Source organism: Raphanus sativus, chromosome 1 (assembly GCF_000801105.2).
Source record: "Raphanus sativus cultivar WK10039 chromosome 1, ASM80110v3, whole genome shotgun sequence".
NCBI classification, from domain to species: Eukaryota; Viridiplantae; Streptophyta; class Magnoliopsida; order Brassicales; family Brassicaceae; genus Raphanus; species Raphanus sativus.
In genome coordinates, this window is record NC_079511.1 from 3075502 (window position 1) to 3097746 (window position 22245).

At 40.3% G+C, this 22245-nt stretch overlaps 5 protein-coding genes and 1 non-coding gene across 7 annotated transcripts in view; 2 read left to right on the forward strand and 4 right to left on the reverse strand.

Moving 5' to 3' along the window:
- LOC108843150 (uncharacterized) overlaps nucleotides 1-482 on the reverse strand; it is an 83252-nt gene extending 82770 nt beyond the window's left edge. Inside the window, exon 1 of the mRNA XM_057004808.1 lies at nucleotides 7-482. Within this exon, the coding sequence (XP_056860788.1) occupies nucleotides 7-406 (400 nt within the window). The 5' untranslated portion in view covers nucleotides 407-482. The remainder of the gene's footprint in view (nucleotides 1-6) is intronic.
- Nucleotides 483-6871: 6389 nt separating this feature from the next.
- LOC130497943 (small nucleolar RNA R71) lies at nucleotides 6872-6978 on the forward strand. Its single transcript, XR_008936985.1, has one exon. It is a non-coding gene; the product is annotated as a small nucleolar RNA R71 (small nucleolar RNA).
- A 2586-nt stretch (nucleotides 6979-9564) lies between these two features.
- On the forward strand, nucleotides 9565-10712 carry LOC108806129 (prefoldin subunit 4). The gene is made up of 3 exons (XM_018578164.2): nucleotides 9565-9680; nucleotides 9780-9896; nucleotides 10339-10712. Exons 1-3 carry the CDS (start codon nucleotides 9669-9671, stop codon nucleotides 10597-10599), a joined length of 390 nt encoding a protein of 129 aa, XP_018433666.1. The 5' UTR covers nucleotides 9565-9668; the 3' UTR covers nucleotides 10600-10712.
- A 39-nt stretch (nucleotides 10713-10751) lies between these two features.
- LOC108806090 (PRA1 family protein E) lies at nucleotides 10752-11610 on the reverse strand. Its single transcript, XM_018578121.2, has one exon. It carries the CDS (start codon nucleotides 11575-11577, stop codon nucleotides 10957-10959), a length of 621 nt encoding a protein of 206 aa, XP_018433623.1. The 5' UTR covers nucleotides 11578-11610; the 3' UTR covers nucleotides 10752-10956.
- An 11-nt stretch (nucleotides 11611-11621) lies between these two features.
- On the reverse strand, nucleotides 11622-14682 carry LOC108806081 (uncharacterized). The gene is made up of 4 exons (XM_018578110.2): nucleotides 13403-14682; nucleotides 12927-13226; nucleotides 12714-12805; nucleotides 11622-12598 (listed from the first exon to the last, which is right to left on the reverse strand). Exons 1-4 carry the CDS (start codon nucleotides 14369-14371, stop codon nucleotides 11728-11730), a joined length of 2232 nt encoding a protein of 743 aa, XP_018433612.2. The 5' UTR covers nucleotides 14372-14682; the 3' UTR covers nucleotides 11622-11727.
- Nucleotides 14683-15126: 444 nt separating this feature from the next.
- Nucleotides 15127-21899, reverse strand: LOC108856427 (uncharacterized). 2 transcript variants are annotated; one of them, XM_018630333.2, is made up of 11 exons: nucleotides 21565-21899; nucleotides 17720-17740; nucleotides 17483-17524; nucleotides 17232-17376; nucleotides 16941-17170; nucleotides 16718-16775; nucleotides 16391-16468; nucleotides 16203-16291; nucleotides 15935-16016; nucleotides 15666-15857; nucleotides 15127-15461 (listed from the first exon to the last, which is right to left on the reverse strand). In XM_018630333.2, exons 1-11 carry the CDS (start codon nucleotides 21666-21668, stop codon nucleotides 15324-15326), a joined length of 1179 nt encoding a protein of 392 aa, XP_018485835.2. In that variant the 5' UTR covers nucleotides 21669-21899; the 3' UTR covers nucleotides 15127-15323. The 2 variants fall into 2 exon arrangements, with proteins under 2 accessions (XP_018485835.2, XP_056860843.1); XM_057004863.1 differs by lacking the exon at nucleotides 21565-21899 and having other exon boundaries at nucleotides 17232-17371.
- Between the last annotated feature and the right edge of the window lie 346 nt (nucleotides 21900-22245).

Genomic DNA, 22245 nt, shown 5'->3' on the forward strand with positions numbered 1-22245 from the left:
CTCCACTGCTTCCTGGTGTGGAAACCGGCGAGATCTGACGTGTCACAGCGAAGTAAAGGTCTAACGCAGGCAACGTGGTTGTAAGCTGTTGCCCTTGCTCCTCGTTAAAACCAAAACCTAACTCGATGGAACCTTTGAGCTCACTCAAGTCCTCGTCCGTTAAGTCAATATCACCTCCTTCTTCGTTTATTTGCTTCCTCTGGAGGTGATTGAGCATCTGGCGACGGCGACGCTCCCATGCGGTGTCTCTTTTGGTCTCCAGCATTGAGAGTTGCTTCGAGAGACATTTCTTCGGCTTAACTTTGGGTGGTTCTAGTGGCATCTTTTGAAGCTCTTCAGCTTCACTATCGTAGAGCGATGAACACGATGAGGTTGATACACTCAATACTTCACCAACTTTTACCATTTTTTGGCTCTTGTTGTTTATCTCTAACGTTTTGGTTAATAATGGCGCTGATACAAAATATCAATGTATAGAATGATTGATTTCAAAAAGATTAGTGAAAATCAACCTCAGATCTTTCTTCCTTATATGCATGGGGAGAAGATTTTCTTGTGAAAATTATAATGGTAGAATAGTAGAAAGCAGAGGTAATAAAAAGAGGTTTTGGTTGGAGTTTCTACCGCATGTTTTTTTTTATTAATTTGTTTTTAAAAAGTTGTGTTTCTGTTAAAATGCATGGGCAGATACTGAAACAGTTTTGTTTTTGTGATGATTCAGTAACAAACTTAAATGGTTTTTGTTGGAATAACCAACCCTTCTTGATTTAGGTTTGCTCTTCATTTTAAACGTTATGCTCTACATACACTTTTTATTGTTAGCCTACAAAAGAGTTAATATTTATGTATATTAATTGCTTTTATGTTTGATAAATAAATATTACTCATTAAGCTTCTTAAAAAGTAAAAAGTGTCATTCTATTATTTTAATTTTGTTTCACAAAAAGATGATTTTACATTTTCAAAACAAATTAGTAAACAATGTTCCAATTTTAGCTTCACTACTCTAATGTATTAGTTGGAGAGATTTTTTTTTGTTAATGTATTTATGATAAAAAATGATTTTTAAATAATTTTCTTAATCAGGTATTTTGTCCGCATATGCGGGCATACTAATCTTATAAATATTTATTATTACATATATTATCAATAATAAACTCTTATAATTTAATTCATTTATCTTCAATAATGACAATTAAATTTTTTATAAAACTTCACAAAATCATAACCTTACAACCATTTTTTTACAATTGAATATATATATATCATATTTCTGTCTAGAATTTCAAAACATTGTTAACACTTTCTTAGAGTTTTATCCATGCATATAATTAGTCGAGATTCTTTAATCGAAGAAAATATTGTTGAAATAACCAAAAATTATTATTGAAAATAAACACTATGATGTGTTCGGGTTGTTTGAGTTTGAGAATTTTTAAAATGATTAGTGGATACGTTATTATATTGTTTGGACAGTAAAACATTAAACAATACTGATGCTAGTTTAAGTATTATCATGTATACTATAATACATATTATAATCACCAAAAATGATTAGTGATACATTATTATAAAGTTGGAGGCAATAATCATATTTTAAATCTTTTTACATTCTTTTTATCAGCTTATTATTTTCTCATACATTAAAATTATATTGTTTCACGGTACTAACTGGAAACTCTTTAGCTTAAAGGGTTCAAACATGAGAATGAATTCCGGTGCTGCCCTCTACTTTCTTATCATAGATGCATTCAATCCAGTTTCTTGGCAGTTCCAACCATTCCATGCTTTAGTTTGTGAACAAGCTATTGAAGTTTTAGATATTTCGGTCCACATAGCTAGACCTCGAAGTTTAAAGGTGCCACCTCCACTTTGCTAACCAGCATGCAAACATAGTTTACCTCTGCCTCTCTGTCCCTCTTCAGAGATGATTACTAATACCAATCATTTATAAAGGTAAAAACAATTCATTAACACCTATTACACGATTTTGCTTTCCTCTATTCATATGTGTTTTTCATTGGTTCTTTTATTTTTGTAGTTAGAGGAACATGAGCTGCGAAACACTCATTGGATTCTTTTGTATTTGGATCTTGAACATTCTACCTGCAGTAGGGGTATGTCTGAGGTAAAAAAAATTTCTTTTTTTTTATTTACTTAATTAACTATTTGATGATCATGAAACTTAACTGTTTTTTTGTGTGTGTTTTCTTTGTGCAGAGTCAGCTCTCTGATTTCCATATTCTCTAAGTGACCATTGGGAGTCTCAATGATGCTGATATTCGTGTTCACGCACACCAATTAACCTAATGTGCACACTACCACAATCGAATGGTATGTCGATGTAGCACTTTAGGATCGAATCCACAGAGACCAACTCTTACACTTTATTTCTATTGGATCAATACTTAGCTAAAACAAATATGGAGTTTTGTTTTGAGGTTAACGTGCAAAGCAAGTAAAATAATATAAATGAGAATTCAATTTAAAGAGAAGCCAGCCTAGGGTTACTTCATCGGGTGTTAATACTTGTGAGCCAAACAATTATTCAAGTGTTAATAAGAACAGTCTAGAACTCGGATCACTCAAGTAGAACAGCCCACTGTCGTGGTACTGCTCCCTATGCTGATCGATCTCACCGTCTAACTGTCGTTGAGGTGAGAAGCGATCGCAAGCAATAGAGATCAAGTCCGATAGGTTCACAGAACACCCTAATATCTACTTTCGCTGATTAGGGATGCAATGCTCATTCAAAACAGATCTAGCAACCTAAGCACTTTTGATGATCAGATTAAACCTATGATCTAACATTAAGCGGCCAGTTTAATGCAAGCAGTAAGAATGGTTATGAATGAAGACAATCAATGGATTCACTTACCTATGTTTAGCTCATGAAATCAACACCCTAGAACCCTAGACAAGCTAGCTGACTACTCAGCCATGAACAGAGAAAACACAGAGTTCATAGATGAATAATACTGCATAAATATAACAGAAACAAAGAGAGGGTTCAGGATGATCTTCTCTAAAACGAGAGAGAGAGAGATCCTTCTCCCTTTACAAAGTATGAAATCACAAAGCAAGTCTCCAATGGTTTCTTGTGTCTAGAATAGCGTAGAATGATGTAGAAAAATAGAAAAATAAGATATATCAAAGCCACAGGCGGCTGGGAGAGAAAAATAGGATAATTAGGGCAAATCCCGAGATGTTGTATTTTCCTTATTCGTCGGGAACAACCGCGGGATCACTCCGTCTGCTTGTTCCGCTTGATCGGGAACAGTCATCAGACTGTTCTGCGTGAAAATCACCAAACTGCACTGTTTTCTGCTTCTTTTGTTCCAGCAGGTCCATCTCCCATCCAGTGCAACTCCAGACCTGTAATGACTCGAAAAGGACTAGAAAGACTCGATAAAGACTTGAAAACCAATTAGAAAACATATATACAATGATGTATAAAACACCATATATCAATTCCCCCAGACTTAGATCCTTGTTTGTCCTCGAACAAGACCAAGTATCAAGAACAGGGAGAAAGGTTTGAAAGTGTGGGAACTCTCCTATTCTCAGCAACCATACCTTAACCACGAATCTCTGAACCATACAAGCAGTAAAACTATGACAACACACCCTTACCAGAACCCCACTGACTGCTGTTCGAAAATCGGCTCCATACTCTACATCTCAAACCTGAAAAAGCAACACTATCGAGACAGAACTCCCTACATTCATTTAAGAGCAGCGTGAGCTTCTCATCACAGGCACTATTCAGGGTAGACGGGCTAGGTGTGGAACAGGCTAATTTAATGGTGGAGCTAAAGAGTGTTTGGGGGCTACCAACTTTTCGTAGTGGATGCAGGATATCGCGCAAAATAGTCGTGAGAGGACGGCTCCATTGATGTCCACAGCCCCTTACTCGTTTTGCTATCTCAGGAGCGACTGTTCTTTTCGTTCGGGAACAATCATCAGACTGCTCCGCTCATCTGTCTGCTCCTCATCCCTTCATATTGATACCCACTCTTCTGCTCGACCTTTCCAGTGGCTCATGTATCCTGAATTCTTCTCCTTCTCCATCACCATATGCTAAACAAAATGAAAGATATATTTTTTTTTTTTTTTTTTTTTTTTTTTTTTTTTTTTTACAAGTACAAAAAGAGATGGTGAGGTGACGAAGAAGGAGGTAACATGTGATGTCAAGGATGCCACTGGTGGTTTTGATTCAAATCATTCTGGTTCTCCACCCATGTTCTTGTACAGCTCATTGGTTATGAAGTGGTTGCTCCCTTAATCTGCTTGTTCTCCTTCTGGCTGAATCTGCGCAGCAGTAACGAGTAAGAGGCTGCGTCGATCCTTTCCTCTCCGACCTTTTTGCACATATCTGCACATATAACACTGAAAAACAAATGCATGAAGGTGGAATAAAGGCTAAGGTTCAGGGTGGGAACTAGCTAAAGATGAGCTAGCCACTCAGGAACAACAAGATGGATAAAAAGAATAAGAAGTCCTGAGTGTAGTTCTCGTTTCCCTGATCTAGTGCCCATAACAAGAAGAATTTCAGTCAAGATTAGGTTCAAGTTATTTGGAGTTAAGTCTACCCAGTGTAACCTGATCGGCTGAGAACTTCTGGAGAATCAAGTGAGATATGTCAGGGTGTTCCGGGTCCACATGTGTGTCTTTCGCCACTGCTAAGGTCACTGAATAAGACAACTAAAGCACGAGGTGGTTAGTGATCAACACAGAATAAGGTCCTAATTCCCACAAAACTTTGACTGACTCGATACTAAAAACTGACTCAGACTGACTCAAAAGAAAAACAAAAGAAAGAAACGAGTTAGTAAACGACAAAGACCCTCCCCCAGACTTACTTCACAACGTCTCGGTGTGAAAATAAATCAGAGAGAAGGTGAAAACAAGAATTTACAATTTTTTTGGTCGAGATACTTACCTGGAGCGGGTGCTCCGAAAAATTCTGGGTGTTCTGTCGCCAGATTTTCACCTGGGCGGTTGTTCTTGGCTCCTGCAGAACAGGGAGCTCTGTTTCTGCAACCCAGAATTTTTCGAAGTATCTCGAATTTTTCTGATTTTTGACCTGAAACTCAATAAACTAAAACGAAAATAAGCAAACAAAAACAAAACCAAGTTATATTTACACTTACCAGTGGGTTGCCTCCCACCAAGCGCTTGGTTAAAGTCACTAGCTTGACTTGGTGACAGGGATCAGTCGGGTTGAGCATGAGGGCTTGTTCCAAAACAAGCTCCACAATCAGACATGTTCAGCTTCAAAACTCTGCTCAACAACCCTTTCACAGCAGCTTCTCCTTTCTCTTTCAGCTCATCTGTGAGAATAACTCTGACCTTGGAGAAAGGTTTAGAAGTACCCTTGCACTTTACCTCATATTCAATGGATTTCTCATCACACATGCAAGGTATCAAAGTCATGGTAGGATCTCTCCTGGCCCTTTTCTTCTGGACTTTTACATTCACCTTAGCATTCCCACTGAGTGTATGGGTATCAGTGTGAGGATCTCCATCCTGGACTTCCTTGATCTCACTGTTTTTCTCAAGCTCCTTCCTTGGAACAACCTTCAACTTTTCTCCACTGAACACTGAGATGCAAGAGGCGTTTAGTTTCTGATATCTGGTGGGAACAGCCTGATAGAAGACATTCTTGTTAATGTGGGAGAAGAAGACTCTCTTATTAGGCATATCAACGATTGCTCCCACTGTAGCCATAAATGCCCTTCCAAAAATCAAAGGCATCTCATGATCTCTGTTCATCTCAACAATCTGAAATTCAGTATGGAGAACACAGTCCCCAACCTGGACAGGAAGGTTGCGAATGGAGCCATAAGGAACTGCTCTGGAAGAGTTTGCAAAAGTCAGAGTCACCTGAGAAGGCTCAACCTCAGTAATGCCCAACTTCTCTACAATCGCTTTTGAGACAAGATTCACACAAGATCCAGAGTCACAAAGAGCTTCCTTAAATTCCACTCCAGCAATGGAACATGGAAAAGCAAACTTTCCAGGGTCATCAACCTTAGGCAACACCTTCAGGTGTCTAGGTGGAATCGGATAGGGAACCTTAGGAACATAGACTCGCACTGGTGGAATATCGGTAGATCCATCGGGAGCGGGAGCAGTCGCGGGAGCAGTCACTCTAGAGCTAGCAGACTGCTCTGTTCTCTGTTCTGCGCCCAGAACAGTCTCAGCGAACAGTTGTTCCGCTTGTTTTTCTTCAGATTTCTCACGTCTCTGCTCGGTTGCATTACAGTGCTCAACCCTAGGATTCATCACACTCTTTCCACGAATGATCTCTTGCTGCCTTTTAACAGTTTCAGCAGTTTGAGCAAGCTGAACATCAATCCTCTTTATGTGGTTGCTCACAGTATCATATTTTGAATTCAGCTCAGTGAACATGCTGTCCATCCTGGTATTGATGTCTACGGTAACCTGATTCAGTGCCTTGACCTGAAGTTGCTGGCTCTGGAGCATCTGCTGCATCATAATGTTCAGATTTTTCAGATCATCCGGCGGACTGTTCCCTGCAGTTGGAGCACTCGCGGCTGGAACAGCTTGCTGATTGCTCTGCGGGGTGGTGTTCTGATACCCAGATCCCTGTGCCAGGTTGTTCTGCAGTAGCTGATCGACCTTAGCTGTTAGCTCATCAATTTTCTGTGTGTGTACACTGTTCCCTTTCTTGGAGCGGTTGCTCTCCTGATTCTCATTGGCTGAGCTAGCTGCCATGTTCTCAATCAGCTGGAGCGCTCCATCAGTGGTCTGAGTCATGAAGTCTCCATTGCTCGAAGAGTTTAGAGCACCTTGGTATTTCCAGTCCACCCCATCATAGAAAATGCCCAGGAGGTAATCATCATCAAATCCATGGTGAGGGCATTCTCTCTGGTAGTCATTGAAGCGCTCCCATGCGTCACAAAAAGGCTCATCATGGAGCTGTCTGAATGAAGTGATCTTGTTTCTCAATGCAGCTGTTCTCGTCTTAGAGTAGAAATGGTTGAGGAACGCTGATCGGACCTGTTCCCATGAAGTGAGAGAGCCGATAGGGAGGGAGTTCAACCACCGTGCAGCTTTTCCATCAAGAGAGAATGGGAATAGCATGCACTTGATGTAGTCTGGTGGCACACCATTTGCACGAGTAAAACTGCAGACTTTTTCGAAATTTTCAATATGCTCCATTAGAATTTCTGCAGAGAGACCAGAGAACACTTTTCTCTGCACCAGATCAATCAGAGCAGGCTTGATCTCGAAGTCCTGCCTGGTGCAGAGTGGAGGAACAATGGCAGAGCGCGTAGTAGGAATGTTCCGCGGAAGGTTTCTCTCCCCGATTGGAACAGTATGCGCTGCTTGTTCCTGCCGCGCGAGAGCAGCCTGTTGAGCAGATTGTTCTGCAGCTGCTTGCTGAGCTTGGATGGTCTGCTGCATCTGAAGCATCTGTTGTTGCATCAGTTGCATTGCTGCAGCGAGATCATCCTGAGGACCGTGATCACCCATGGTGGTGTCAGTAGGCCTTGGCTGTTGTCTGTTCTGATTTTCTAAACCTTGCGATCTCCTGCAACAAAGAGAAAAGAGCAAGTTAGAGGTCTTAGACTAAATAAATAACCGAAAAATAAAGGTAAAAAGATGGTCCCCGGCAACGGCGCCAAATTGATATTCGTGTTCACGCACACCAATTAACCTAATGTGCACACTACCACAATCGAATGGTATGTCGATGTAGCACTTTAGGATCGAATCCACAGAGACCAACTCTTACACTTTATTTCTATTGGATCAATACTTAGCTAAAACAAATATGGAGTTTTGTTTTGAGGTTAACGTGCAAAGCAAGTAAAATAATATAAATGAGAATTCAATTTAAAGAGAAGCCAGCCTAGGGTTACTTCATCGGGTGTTAATACTTGTGAGCCAAACAATTATTCAAGTGTTAATAAGAACAGTCTAGAACTCGGATCACTCAAGTAGAACAGCCCACTGTCGTGGTACTGCTCCCTATGCTGATCGATCTCACCGTCTAACTGTCGTTGAGGTGAGAAGCGATCGCAAGCAATAGAGATCAAGTCCGATAGGTTCACAGAACACCCTAATATCTACTTTCGCTGATTAGGGATGCAATGCTCATTCAAAACAGATCTAGCAACCTAAGCACTTTTGATGATCAGATTAAACCTATGATCTAACATTAAGCGGCCAGTTTAATGCAAGCAGTAAGAATGGTTATGAATGAAGACAATCAATGGATTCACTTACCTATGTTTAGCTCATGAAATCAACACCCTAGAACCCTAGACAAGCTAGCTGACTACTCAGCCATGAACAGAGAAAACACAGAGTTCATAGATGAATAATACTGCATAAATATAACAGAAACAAAGAGAGGGTTCAGGATGATCTTCTCTAAAACGAGAGAGAGAGAGATCCTTCTCCCTTTACAAAGTATGAAATCACAAAGCAAGTCTCCAATGGTTTCTTGTGTCTAGAATAGCGTAGAATGATGTAGAAAAATAGAAAAATAAGATATATCAAAGCCACAGGCGGCTGGGAGAGAAAAATAGGATAATTAGGGCAAATCCCGAGATGTTGTATTTTCCTTATTCGTCGGGAACAACCGCGGGATCACTCCGTCTGCTTGTTCCGCTTGATCGGGAACAGTCATCAGACTGTTCTGCGTGAAAATCACCAAACTGCACTGTTTTCTGCTTCTTTTGTTCCAGCAGGTCCATCTCCCATCCAGTGCAACTCCAGACCTGTAATGACTCGAAAAGGACTAGAAAGACTCGATAAAGACTTGAAAACCAATTAGAAAACATATATACAATGATGTATAAAACACCATATATCAGATGCAAAGCCGACGAGAATCAATTCCACAAATGCTGTTGTATGTGTATGAAGTTAAGCATTCATGTTTTTTTTTTCTTCACTAACAAAGAGTTGTTGTCATCTGCCATCTATGTGCAACATAATGTTAACACTTTTCTAATTACTTTGCTTGTTGAAGACATTGATTATAGATTAATTAATAATTCATTTAAGTTGAAAATAAAATGTGTGCAGCAAAGTAATTAGAAAGTGTTAACATATGTAGCACATAGATTGCAGATACGAATATCCGTAGAGAAAAGGGTAGAGTCCTTTTTATATAGATTATGGATGCTGCATGATACACTGGTATATATGCTTTAACAAGCAAACAAACAAACAAAAGCTATTTTGCAATAGGTGGATTCTTTAAATAGTATATATTTCACTTCAACTGATAAAAATGTTATCTTACCTATTATTCCATGCAATTCTCTATATATCATTAAACACGTACGAGAAAAATATATTAAAAATCGTTTAGAAGAAACTCACAAATCACAATTATAAAAAATTGTGTAATCTTTGACAAAAAAGATATATTATTATAAGAAATAGAGAATAGGAAAATTAGGAAGGATGGACTCTCTGGGCTCAACTAATAGGGTTTAGTACTCGGGCTTCGAATTTACTTTGTATTGTTGGGCTTATTGCCCCTTTTACAATCAAATAGACGGAAAAAAATAACACTGTGCGCTCGCTTGAGGTTGCCCTTGTCAATTTTGTGAATCCCACAACCAAACGAACGAGAGGAAAAAAATTAAAAACTTTTCAATCGTCGAGAGAAACGAACGAAAATGCAGCAGCAAGTAAAGAAACTCTCACTTTTTGAGTGAAATTTTTTTTCCCGATACTGAATTGTTGTGGTGTATGACAATGGTGTGTGTGTGTGAATATATAATGTGCAGGGAAAGAGTAGTGGATCTGAGATGGAGGTGACTTGGCAGGACCAGCAGAACATTAATACCTTCAGCCGCTTCAACAATCGATTCCATGAACTCGAAGACGAAATCAAATTCGCCAAGGTACCTCCCTCCCTATCATCTAATCCTCCACAACGTTTTGATTTCAATTTGGGTGTTTCTGCTTCATTTCTAGGGTTTTCAACTCAGAGATTAGGGCAAATTCATCGGTAATTAGGATTTCAAATATTTATCAGTTATACTCACCTACACATCTACAACAACCAATACAAATTAGTTTAGCTATTGTAAATTGTGTTGACATCTTAGAAACATGTCGTTACTTACGGTAATGCTCAGTTATGTCTTTTCATTGAGCTCTCGTAGTTAAGAATTAATTGTCTGAAAATTACTTTCTTACCTGTCTTTGAGGTTCATGCTAGATTCTTGCATAAAAGGCTTTGCAATACGTTTTGTTATGTTCCTTCCTGGTTTATTAGGCGAATCAAACAGCACTGTTTTCTCTGCATCTAGCTTGAACCCAAAAAATTCAATGATTACGCAGGAAAAGTGTGATAATCTGGAGGACGCAGGGAACGAGCTGATCCTTGCTGATGAGGAGATGGTGCGGTTTCAGATCGGAGAAGTCTTTGCTCATGTGCCCAAGGATGAGGTGGAAACAAGGATTGAAGAGATGAAAGAGGCCACCTGCAAAACCCTTGAGAAGCTCGAGCAAGAGAAGGAATCCCTCGTCTCACAAATGGCTGAGCTTAAGAAGGTGTTGTATGCTAAGTTCAAGGATTCTATCAACCTTGAAGAAGATTGATAGAATCATTACATTGCTTCCAACCAGCTTTGTGTTTCTTTCTCCATTACTCTCTGTGTAACCGAGTGTAAAACATTGTTTTTTAGAACGATATACATTTTCGTTTGCATTAATCACTAGAGGGTTCTTGAAATTTCATTTACTTAATATGATTTGTTGCCAAGAGTTTGCAATTCAATATTAATTTACCAATACAAAACCAATTTCAGTTATAAAACCAAAACTTCCCACAAGTCTTACACAAGTTCAACCGAAATATAACACACACGTCACCGAGCTTGGTTTCCATTTGGTTACCAGTGGAAACTTTCCTCAGCCTTAAAGCAAACCACAAGAAATGTGACTAAACCGGGTAACTCAAATTGGGGTATAACTTCCCGTTCCCCGGTTTACTGAACCGGCAGAGACCAGACCACCTTGGCGAGCAGATTCTTCATCAATAAACAAATCACCGGTATTACGAACAGCGGCATGAGCACCGACCATGAGCAAACCAACGATGAGCGAAACCAGAACGTTCTCGCCTACATCTGTGTAAACCAACGCCAAAACCGTCACCACGCTAAGTAAACCCAGGACAATCCGGTCATCGACTTCTCTCCCAGATACCACGATCGGATCGCTGCCGTCGCGGGAGAAGTAGAGGAGGATCCACGCGACGAAGACGACGATAAACGCGGCCATAGAGATCGGGTGGTACACGAGGCCGAGGAAAACGATCCCGAGGACGGCGAGCGCGTAGTTCGCGCGGAAGTAAGAGAGGTTCTGCCTCAGGTTCGCCATGGCCTCGTCGTATTTGCGAGGGAGAGAGACCGCGGACAGATCCAGAAGCATTCGCCATGGACGGAGCGTGGCGATCACCGATTGCGTTGTCTGCTTGGCGCGTGCACTTAACGTCCCGATGGTTGTGTTGGAAGGGGAGGATGAAGAAGGTCCTCCACCGTAACCGTACGGCGGAGGAGGAGGCTTTTGATTCATTGGAGGAGATTTAAACAGATCTGTTAAGAGTCTCAGTCAACAAATGAGAAAGAGTCTTTCCTATTTTAAAGTTATTGAATTTTCTTTTGGGACCTCGTATGTTTAATTAATTACAAAAATAGCATAAACAAATCAAGTATAACATTTTTATCATCTCTTTGATTTGGTTTCGATTGGTTTGGGTCTAGGAGAAGAGACGGAGCCGCCACCACCAAGCGCTGCAGCTGCTGACTCCACATGCGTGAGAAGATACTCGTATATCTTCTTACGTAATCTATCTATTGTTTCCTTTGAGACTTCTTGTAACCCTTCTTCATCTTCTTTTGAACCAATCTCGTCTAACCAGTCATTCACACTCTTCAGCTGAGACAGCATCCCAGCTATCTGTCCGTTATCAGACAGGTTCGAAGACGTCTCCACAACGTCTGCGTCCAAGAATCTCTCCACGAAACCCAAAAACCAATCTTGAGATACCGTTTGCAACTTCTCCGCTAGATCGGTTGCCTCGTTCAGACCGTTCCCTTTCACCCAGTTTAGCGGTGGAGATTCTGATCCTGCTGCTGCTGCTACCGTGTTGGCCTTTTGGCTGCTACTGTTTTCTCTGTGTTTACGTATCATGCCTTGCGCCACGAGTTTAGATCCAACCGTTGGCCGGGTTTGGACGCTTCCACGTGGTTTCCCGGTGGGATTATTGCCGGGGGTCTCGAGTATGATCACGGGTTTGCTCTTGGATGCAGTAGATTTGGTTGGTTTGTTGGTGTAGACAGAGAAGGCTGATAAGTTAGTGACTAACGCAGCTTGGACCCAAGAGGCTGCTAGTTTCTGCTTTTCTGCAGCCACTTTTACAGCTTCCTCAGATTTGTTCTCTTCATTTTCTGGGGAGGATGTTGAAGAAATTAATTTGGACAATGAATCGGTTGTTATTTGAGCGTTCTTCAGACCGGAGTGGAGTTTCAAGAACTGCTCAACGACAGGCAATGGATCATCTTCCTTAGCCGTTGACATAAGATCGTTGTACATACTACAAAATGGAGAAGCAGGTATAAAGTTTAGAAACAACCAAAGGCAGTAATAAACTAAATTCAGCATTCAATGCCAGAATTAATGGAAAAAGGCTTTTGTTAGAGATTACGAACATGAGGCATTGAAGTAAGCTCTCGGAAGCAGATGCTTCTTGCATGGCTTCTATTGCAACAACTTGAGCAGCATCTCTATGCCTCAAGACTTCCTGAAAAAATATTGATACCATTATCAGCAATGAGAGCTAATTAACGAGCTTGTCTTGAAATCTAAATACGATGCCAAAGACTAAATAATATAAGGATACAAGAACAGTCAAAAGCTCATACCTGTCCTAGCCTTGAAAGAGATGAGGGGAGTGAACCCCATTGGACAGTGGCAGATGCTAATCTTTTACTATTAACAGGGACCTTGACCAAATTCCCAGGCAACCCATTCTCACCAGTAGATTTCTTTCCTACGGATGTAGATTTAGGTTTACTCGTTTTATCCTTGGTGTCCACCACTCCTGCTGTCTCGACCTTCTTAGTTGACTGGGTTTTACTCTGCTCCTTGGATGATTTTGCAAATACGTTAGCCCTCTCCTGTTTGCTTGGCAGCTTCTCACTAGATGTGCTTTTCCTCGGACCCTAGAAACCGAGATTATACAAAGCTATATTCAGAAGATTGGAAAAGGAAACAGATGAATCTGCAAACACAATGGTACATCAACTGATAGAATAACAGACAAAAGTATGATACAAACTTGGATTCGACAGTTTCAAATCAAGTGCTCATATATATAAACGCCACGGAAGAAGCTTACAGTTAAACTCCGAGAATCAGGGGTCGAATCACGTTTAGCAACCTTCAATCTCGAACTATCAGAACCCCTAATATCCAAATTCCCTTCCCAGCTTTTCCTCAACGCCTTAGCACCAAACTCAATCCCCTGCACGAAACTCTTAATCATGGGAAGCTTCTTCCCAACAACGCTCGGACTCTCCACTCTAAGCGGAGACCTCCCTCTCTCCGACAACGACCCCATCATCCTCGGAGAGCCTTTCTCCAAAGCCGCCTTCGGCTTCACATGCTGCTGCTGATGCTGCTTAACCCCATTCGCAAACTTGGCAAAAGAAGTAGGCAAAGAATAACAACTAGTTGGCGAAGAAGGTATCGACTTCGAACCCCCGGAAGAGGAAAAAGAAGTCTTCACCTTCCCCAACGCTTCCTTCTTCACATCCAAAACCAAACTCGTCTTACCAGACTTGGCTCGTACCAAAGCCTTCTTAGAAGACTCATCCTTAGAGCTACTACTAACACTCACTCTACTATTATTATTATTATTATTATTCCCTACTCCTCTCTCAACCTCACTAGTAACCGACTTAACCTTCTTCTTGTTATCATCACTAAGGAACCCTAACGCATCCGCAGCCACGATATCCTCGGGAGTGCCGAGACAAGGATGCCTACCGGGGACAGGCCTAACGCCGCGGAGGATCGGTACGGGGGAAGAGGATTCGACTCTGTCCACGTGGATGAACTGACCTAACTGGAGCTTATCGCTCAGGATCAGATCGTCGTGCTCGTCGGGGAGAGAGACGTAGGTGGCGTGGGAGGAGTCGGAGACTTTGAGGTAGAAGCCCTGGTTCGGGAACAGCTCGCCTCCGGCTAGCGCCGGGACGATGCTGATTACTTGTAGGAGGGATGACCTGTGCTCTCCGGCGATTTTGACGTCGGTGTTCATGTGCTGGAGGAGCTTGAGGAGGACGCCGGGGACTAGATTCGCCATCGCCGACGGATCTAGAGACGCGAGGGGGAGGGAGTCAGATCTCGGGGGTTACGGTGAGAGTCCCCAGGTGATTTACAAATTGCGAAACTCAGAGAGACAAAGTAATTAATATTATGGGGCTTTGTGTGTGAGAGGAGAAGATGCATCAAAGCTGAAGAAAGAGAGAAATAGTGTTAAAAAAATTAATTAAAGAAATGAGTGAGAGAGAGAGAGAGAGTACAGGTAGGTTTTGAGAAGCAAGAGGAATGTGAAAATAATGTTGTATGATACTGTTGTCTTGTTGTTGTGTACCCATGATGCTCCTCTCCCTTTAGTTTTTCTAAAAATAAGAATGAGAGTAATTAAAAGAAGCAAGTAAAGAGTCAGACTCAGATTCAGGAGATAGGGAGAAAAAGATGGATAGGTGAGAGATTCATTTGTTGCCTTGTAGCTTATGTGGCTGTGATATTTATATAGTGCTTTTAAGCCAATAAAAACTTTTATTTACCATAAAGTATAGGAGAAATGTTTCTACACGTAGATTAATTCGTTTTTACATATTTCCCAAGTTTATGGAATTCACAATAATGATTTCATCATTACTCTCTAATGATAGACAGCAAAATTAAATCCAGCTTAGTAAATGTACACATACAAAGTTCAAGTAATTAAATGGAAATATCTGCAGGTTAAAAAAATCAGTTTAACTCAACTTCTTTCTTAATTTCACAATAAATTTAAGAACTACAATTATATATAAACACTAGTCAACTCTGTCGGAAAGTCAACTAATCTGCAGTATATGTGGCTAACATTTGTAGTGGTAACCTCTGTACCAAGAGTTAACAAACAATTTGAAGTTAAAAAGTAATACATTGATGTCAAGCTGCAACAGTGACGATCATACAACAGGGATTATCATGATGAAGATCATCATCCTATACTAAGAGCGGGCTCATAGAGCGCTGCGTCATCATAACAAAGATGATGACACCATTACAACGAGAATCATCACCGCTATGCTGAGGTTAACCACGGTATCCACATTTTCAATCTTCTTCAGTTTCTCGTGGAGGTCTGCCCGCATGTTTGAATATGGACATTTTTGCTTCTGCAACAACAAACATAACATGTGGATCTCAATTTCTACACCGAAAAGGATGAACACAGGCCAGTAAGCGAATATGTTAATCATGCACCTAACCCAGCTCAAACTCATAATTTGGTTATAATATTTCATTTATGTAAGAAATAAATCCAACTCATAACTGCTCTACTTTTGCTAAAAATTAGTGAAGGAAGTATGGAGAGAAACCTCAGTTTTCAACTCCTCGTTTTGGCTGTTTGTATTCTGAAGATCTTCTTTGACATCTTGCTCCGACGAAACCGGAATGAATGGCGTATCGGATTTGATCTTGCTATTGGAGATTCTACTCGAGAAGGCATGGTAAGCTGAATCAGTATGAATCGTCTCCATAACTGAACCGAAGAAGTTTGTGACCGGTACCTAAATCCCATAATAAGTGAACTTAAGCTCACTCTTACAAAATTAAAATTAGACACTGGAATACATTTCCTCCTTACCTCCGACAGATGTGGCTGGTAAAGATCAGTGCGGTAGTAAGCAGTAGACATTAGCTGTCTTGGATCATAGGACCTAAACAAACTGCACAACAAGAAGTGTAGCTCAGAGACTTCAGCTTAAAAAGGCGTATCAAATTTAAAAAAAAAAATGATCAACAAATGTCAGGTAAAACACACAGAGACACATTCTCGTGAAGATATTACAACTCAGGTACAAGAATATGTTAACAGAATGTTGGTGAGTTGCATAGTTATGGACTTATCGTACCTGTTAAGTGATGCATTGTCATAGATATTGAGCCTCTCAAAGAAGGCAAGAGTGTAATAAGTAAACCGGTCTACAACAGATACACCAATCTGAGGCAGAATAATATTACAAGTAGAGATTAATATACAGTGATAAAAAAAAAGAGAAAACATACTTTCCGTTCATAAATAATAGCCAAGGGCACTTACATCTGAGTCCAGGTGATGAGAGTATGAGTTCTCTCCTTTAAGACTGCTACCAATGGTCAAAACACCAGGAGATTGAAGCTAAGAAAACAGTGGTTTAATAACGTAAGAGAGAAAATTTGAAATGATAGTTTAGATGTCAATTTTCGTACATTGTTAAACATAAGCCGGAATAACAGCTAAGAACAAGCTCCCCGGACAAAGCCGTAAAGATACGATGGATATCAAAATCTTAACTCTAAAGGCAGAGCAAAACTATATATTTGGTTTACGAGAACGTTTTATATAAAGACAAAATCAACTATGACAAAGTAAAACTAAGATATGTACCTGGTTAAAGAGGGTGGCAGCTTGGCAAGTATCAACCATTATCATCAGCTCCTTAAATCTAAACTAGCGGAATAACGTTGTTATATTAGATTCTCACAACATAAGTAAGATAGAGACAACAAATGACTAATGTTTGTTCCACCAAGAGATGGCCCATGGAAGAGCTATATGCAAGAAACTGAGTCACATATGAACACGATAAATGTAGAAACATAAAACATACCTACGCTTCTCTTTCATCTGTTTGACAGCATCAGCTAAATCGTGGCTCTGGAGTTCTTCAGCATCTTGAAACTTGAGGAACTCATCACCTCCGTGGCCAGTCATGTAGAGTAGAATATGACTACCCTCATCGCTGAGGAGACGCTTGGACCTAGGAACAGCATTCTCATGACGCCCAGTCAAAACCCGCAAGAAATTCTCAACCGTCACCTCGTAGCCACGATAATCCACCTTGATTGAAAGAAAAAAAGTGAAATCATACAATCAATCAGCAAAAGAAAGAAAGATTTACCTCGACGTTATCACCGTAGAGGTTAATGTGGTGGTTCTCGTTGTTGAAAACTTGAGCAGGATATTGATTTCTAGAATTACAGGCCATATCATCAGCTAGCATGAGGATGATCCTTTCATCAGGTATTCCGAGTCTCTTGACTGTCCTGTAGAGAAACAAAGAGGTAAGAAATAGAATGATTAGAGAATCTAATCTACCTCCATGAATGGTTAAGGCAAGGAAAAAAAAGGAAGTAAGACTGAGCGTTTCACCTGTAGAGGGAGAGTGTATTGGCCATGTGCCGGTAGTTAAACCTGAGAAAAATAGCAAAAACATAATCAATAGAGATCAAAAGTTAAAACCTCCAAAGCCTATCACCATTTTGAAAATTCATTTCATATGCTCATTATGATTCACTACGTTACTATTGCGCAATCAATTAAGAGGAATTGAGATCGAAGTCAAGCCAGCTATAAGCTAATACATTCTTAGGAATGAGAGAGGATCACCAGAATCGAGAGGTGCAGACCAAGACTGTGGGTAGTTAGGCCCAATTCCAGCCCACTATGGTTGGATCAAATAGCTTTGTTCGTTTGATTGGTAGGAGACCAAACAAACACCGTTATTACGTATAAGTTAAGTTTCCTTTGTTGGTTAATGACGGTCACTACGACAATCAAGAACAGGAAAATCAAAGACGGTGAATGGGATATAAATAAGGCTGGTGGTGGTCAAAACAAGGCATCCGAAATACCAAAGACCAAAAAGAGAGAGCTAGAGAGAGATCGGGTAGAGAAGAAACTTAGGGCAAGAGACATTGTTCGAGTCATGTCGCTTCGGGAGAAAGTTTCTTTGATCTTTTTTATTCTCTGTTGTGTTTTCCTATTGAGCGCTTAGAGCGTTTGTGTAAACCCCTTTGATTGATAGTGGATGTTGTGGGAGACGGTTCCCACCCCAGAGGTACCGCAAGGGAACTGGGTTAAAAATCTTGTGTCGTTAAGCAATCAAAAGATCGATAAATTCCTAACAAGTGGTATCAGAGCAATCCAGGTTTTGATTGCGGGTGTAAAAGAGATCTAGGAGCTTAAACAAAATCGCAAAGAAGAATGATAAAAGGACATATCTGTTCTTCAAGGAGAGTGCGAATTGTTATCTCCAAGATGATGGCAACACAAATTTGGAAGATCAAAGGGCAACACGGTTTTGGCGGAGGGTAAAACGCACAAGGCGTCGAAGCAATAACACTCATCTCAGGGCAGTTGAACAAGGGCGGTATCGAAAGTCTTCCTAACAAGGTTGGAAGTTAGGCGGCGGGTTCCATTACTCATGGCGGTACAAAATGTGTTCAAGGATCTACCGAAGGATTTTAGATCAAGGTGGAGATGATGTTAGAACTTGAGAAAGATGGTAGTGTTTCGTGATCATCGGTGTTTCAGGAAACGTCAGAAGAAGTTGACGGAGATGATCAAGGATTCAAGGAAGATCATCAAGGAGCTATATATCAGAATTTATCATGCAAGGAATAGGAGACTGCATGTTCTGAGTGATTGGTGCTTAAGAAGTTATTTCGCAGTGAAATATGCAATGGGTTTTGTGTCGATAGTCTTTCTAACAATGGAGTTAGACGGCGTGTCCTGTTTTTTATAAACAGCGGTACAAGAGATGTATAAGTTCACATTGCTGGAGGAGATGTCAAAGTTTTGTGACGTCTAGTATTGAGGTGAAGACTAACGGTGTATTAGTCTAAGTCTATCACTTTGAAAACATGAGGAAGTCTCCAAGACAAAAAAAAAAAAAAAAATTAAAAGGCATCCAAGTAAGGAGGATGATTGCATGGATAAATTAACAAGCTACGTGGAGAGTAAGAAAACAGTATGGTTATAGTTGTTTTCTTTTGGCATCACAAGAAGAGAACGGGAAAAATTCTCTAAGGTGGACAAGGAAAACTCACGCAGTAAACGTTGGGGTGTTAGCAATACAAACAACAAGTATTGCAGCAAGGAATGGTGTTTCAGCTAGGAGGAATATCATGGGGTCTAGAAGTGATATCAAGGTGAGCTGTTACAAAGAGAAGTGTCAAGAACGTCACGAGAACAGTTGGCGTGAGACAAAGGAAACTAGCAGTGAGGTTCAAGACTGTTAGAAAAAGATTCAGGGAGGAGTTTGATTCTAAGATCAAGTGCACATGATATGAATCAAAAGGATATCAAAGGGAATCAAGTTGCAAGGTTTGATAGAAAAAAAAAAAAAAAAAAATCAAAAGCTCATAAGTATGGTTGAGAAGGTTACCTGCGACAATTATGAAGCTAGGGTGGATAGATATTGGCAAAAGAATCTGCTTAAGGTGTAGTAGCTGAAAAAAAAAAAAAATTCAAAAGAAACTAAGAAGAATGTTTCAAGGTCTGTGAAGTTACCGGAAAGCTTCATAAATATGAGAGAAGGATGATCTCTCATTAGAAAACGGCTGGTTGCGCTGTGATGAAGAGAATCAAGTCACAGTTATAAGGGTCTCACGAGAGACAAGGTGGAGCTTCTGTCCGAAGAGATTGGACAAGGACGACGAGGCAAGAAGCTATGCAGTTTCAGATGGAGCAGATGTGAGAGAAACATGACATTCGGGTTAGAATTTCTGTTTGTTTCTTTAACAGAGAAACAGAGTAAGGAGGAGGTGATTAAGGTTAAGAAGATTACCTAAAATCATCAGAATAGTGGAAAGATGAAGGTTGTTCATCGGAGAAGCTGTTAAGAGAAGACAAGAAAACAGAGGTTCAAGGAATTTATAATCTCAAAGATACGAGCTACAGTCATCAGGATAAGGGATTGACTAAGAGCGAGTGGGTACTAGAGATTACATTGGGTAATGGCGTCGAAGCCTTATGCCAGAGGATGCAAAGATTCAAGTTGAAGTTGCATCAGGTTATGTTCACTATCAAGGGAATACTCAAAGGGTTAAGGCCAAAGTCAAGTATTACGTACTCTTAATGGCGAAGAGATCAGGTTGTCAAAAGTTGCAGTAGCTCTGGTGAAGCAGCTCCAGGTGGAGTAATGGCAACAAGGGCATCACAGGGAGATGCAGAGAGGAACGTGACGAGAAACGTCATTGTTGATGACTCATGTGGGTCTCGTCAGAGAAGTCAACGGAAGGTGCAGAAGCGGTGATCGGGTTTGTTTGATGATGTTGCCTTTGGAAAAGGACATGAGGTTTCATCGCCTGTTGAGACTGACTCGAGTTGAATGTCGCCGGAAGGAACCATCTTGTACTACAGAGGTTCACCGAAGTTCCAATCACATGTCAGAATTTATATCTGAGACGAAATCAGAAAGGGGAAGCTTCAACTTTACAATCGCGAAAAATATTCTTCAGTGAAGGAAGCGTGAGGGATAGTCGCGACTCTCTCAAGTTTTCTAAACCGCAAGATGGAATTGCTTGTCTCGATCGTAGATGAGAATTAATTGTAGCAGATGAACAGGTTTCGTTATCGGAGAAGGAAAAGACGTCATGGTTCACTTAATTTCTAAGATGAATGGCGTTGGTTACATCGGAGAGAACTACCGGAAAAAGCAGAAGTCTCACCGTCACATCTGTTTCATTGTCAAGAAAAAACATGACTTCGGCAATGGCTAAGACAAAAGAATTTGTCGTAAAGGATGAAGCAACAGTGGAGTTAGTTGGGCTTGTTTTTCTGTATGGGCCAGTTCAGCATTTCACAAGTTCAAAACTAAATAAAGTCCAGCAGCAAGTATGATTCTCTTTTGTGGTTTATGACATGAGTAACGTGTCTGCAGGTGAAAGATTAGGAAGAAATGAAGATAAAGGGGTTTGTTTTTGATGGCAAGGAATGTGGGCTAAAGGTGGAGTTTGTGGGTAGTTAGGCCCAATTCCAGCCCACTATGGTTGGATCAAATAGCTTTGTTCGTTTGATTGGTAGGAGACCAAACAAACACCGTCATTACGTATAAGTTAAGTTTCCTTTGTTGGTTAATGACGGTCACTACGACAATCAAGAACAGGAAAATCAAAGACGGTGAATGGGATATAAATAAGGCTGGTGGTGGTCAAAACAAGGCATCCGAAATACCAAAGACCAAAAAGAGAGAGCTAGAGAGAGATCGGGTAGAGAAGAAACTTAGGGCAAGAGACATTGTTCGAGTCATGTCGCTTCGGGAGAAAGTTTCTTTGATCTTTTTTATTCTCTGTTGTGTTTTCCTATTGAGCGCTTAGAGCGTTTGTGTAAACCCCTTTGATTGATAGTGGATGTTGTGGGAGACGGTTCCCACCCCAGAGGTACCGCAAGGGAACTGGGTTAAAAATCTTGTGTCGTTAAGCAATCAAAAGATCGATAAATTCCTAACAAAGACAGCCCAATTGTTCGTGTGAATAGTCGCGTCTCCGGAAATAGAGGCGAAGAACGAGTAGCATACAAGCATTACTACGACTACGACTATAGGAATCTTCATTTTTTTTTTTTTTGTGAAGAAGATCTGGAAAGGGAATTGGGAATCGACTTCGATACTGAGTTTTTTTTGACTCTCAGATGGGGAAACGGAGACTGTGGATATTTCACGAAGATCTATTGAACATAGAGAATTCAGTTTGCCGGCGGTGGTGGTGGTGACAGGGAGCCGTGGAAGGAAACGGCAAAGAAGACGATAGCTGGGAAACTACAAAAAAAAAAAAAAAGCACTGTTTATTTTTATATGATGATTCATTTATATATCTAATCATGCGATTGTAGTTGTGGATCCTTAATAATTTTGAGCTTAATGTTAAACTTTCATGTTATTCATGATTTATACATTGTGACTTGGTATAAATTTATCAAAGAGTTAATTAATACCACTGATTTTTATAATTGTCAGTACTTTCAAGTTAAACATGGAATTTTTCATATATTGGGATGTTTTTTTTTCTTTTGAACACCACCATATTTCTAATTTGAAAATTTGTAAAAAAAATTACATAAATAATTTTTGAAATTCATTTGTTTGAATTCTACTTTAGTGACTAGTGACCACAAAGATGAGATTGTTCACC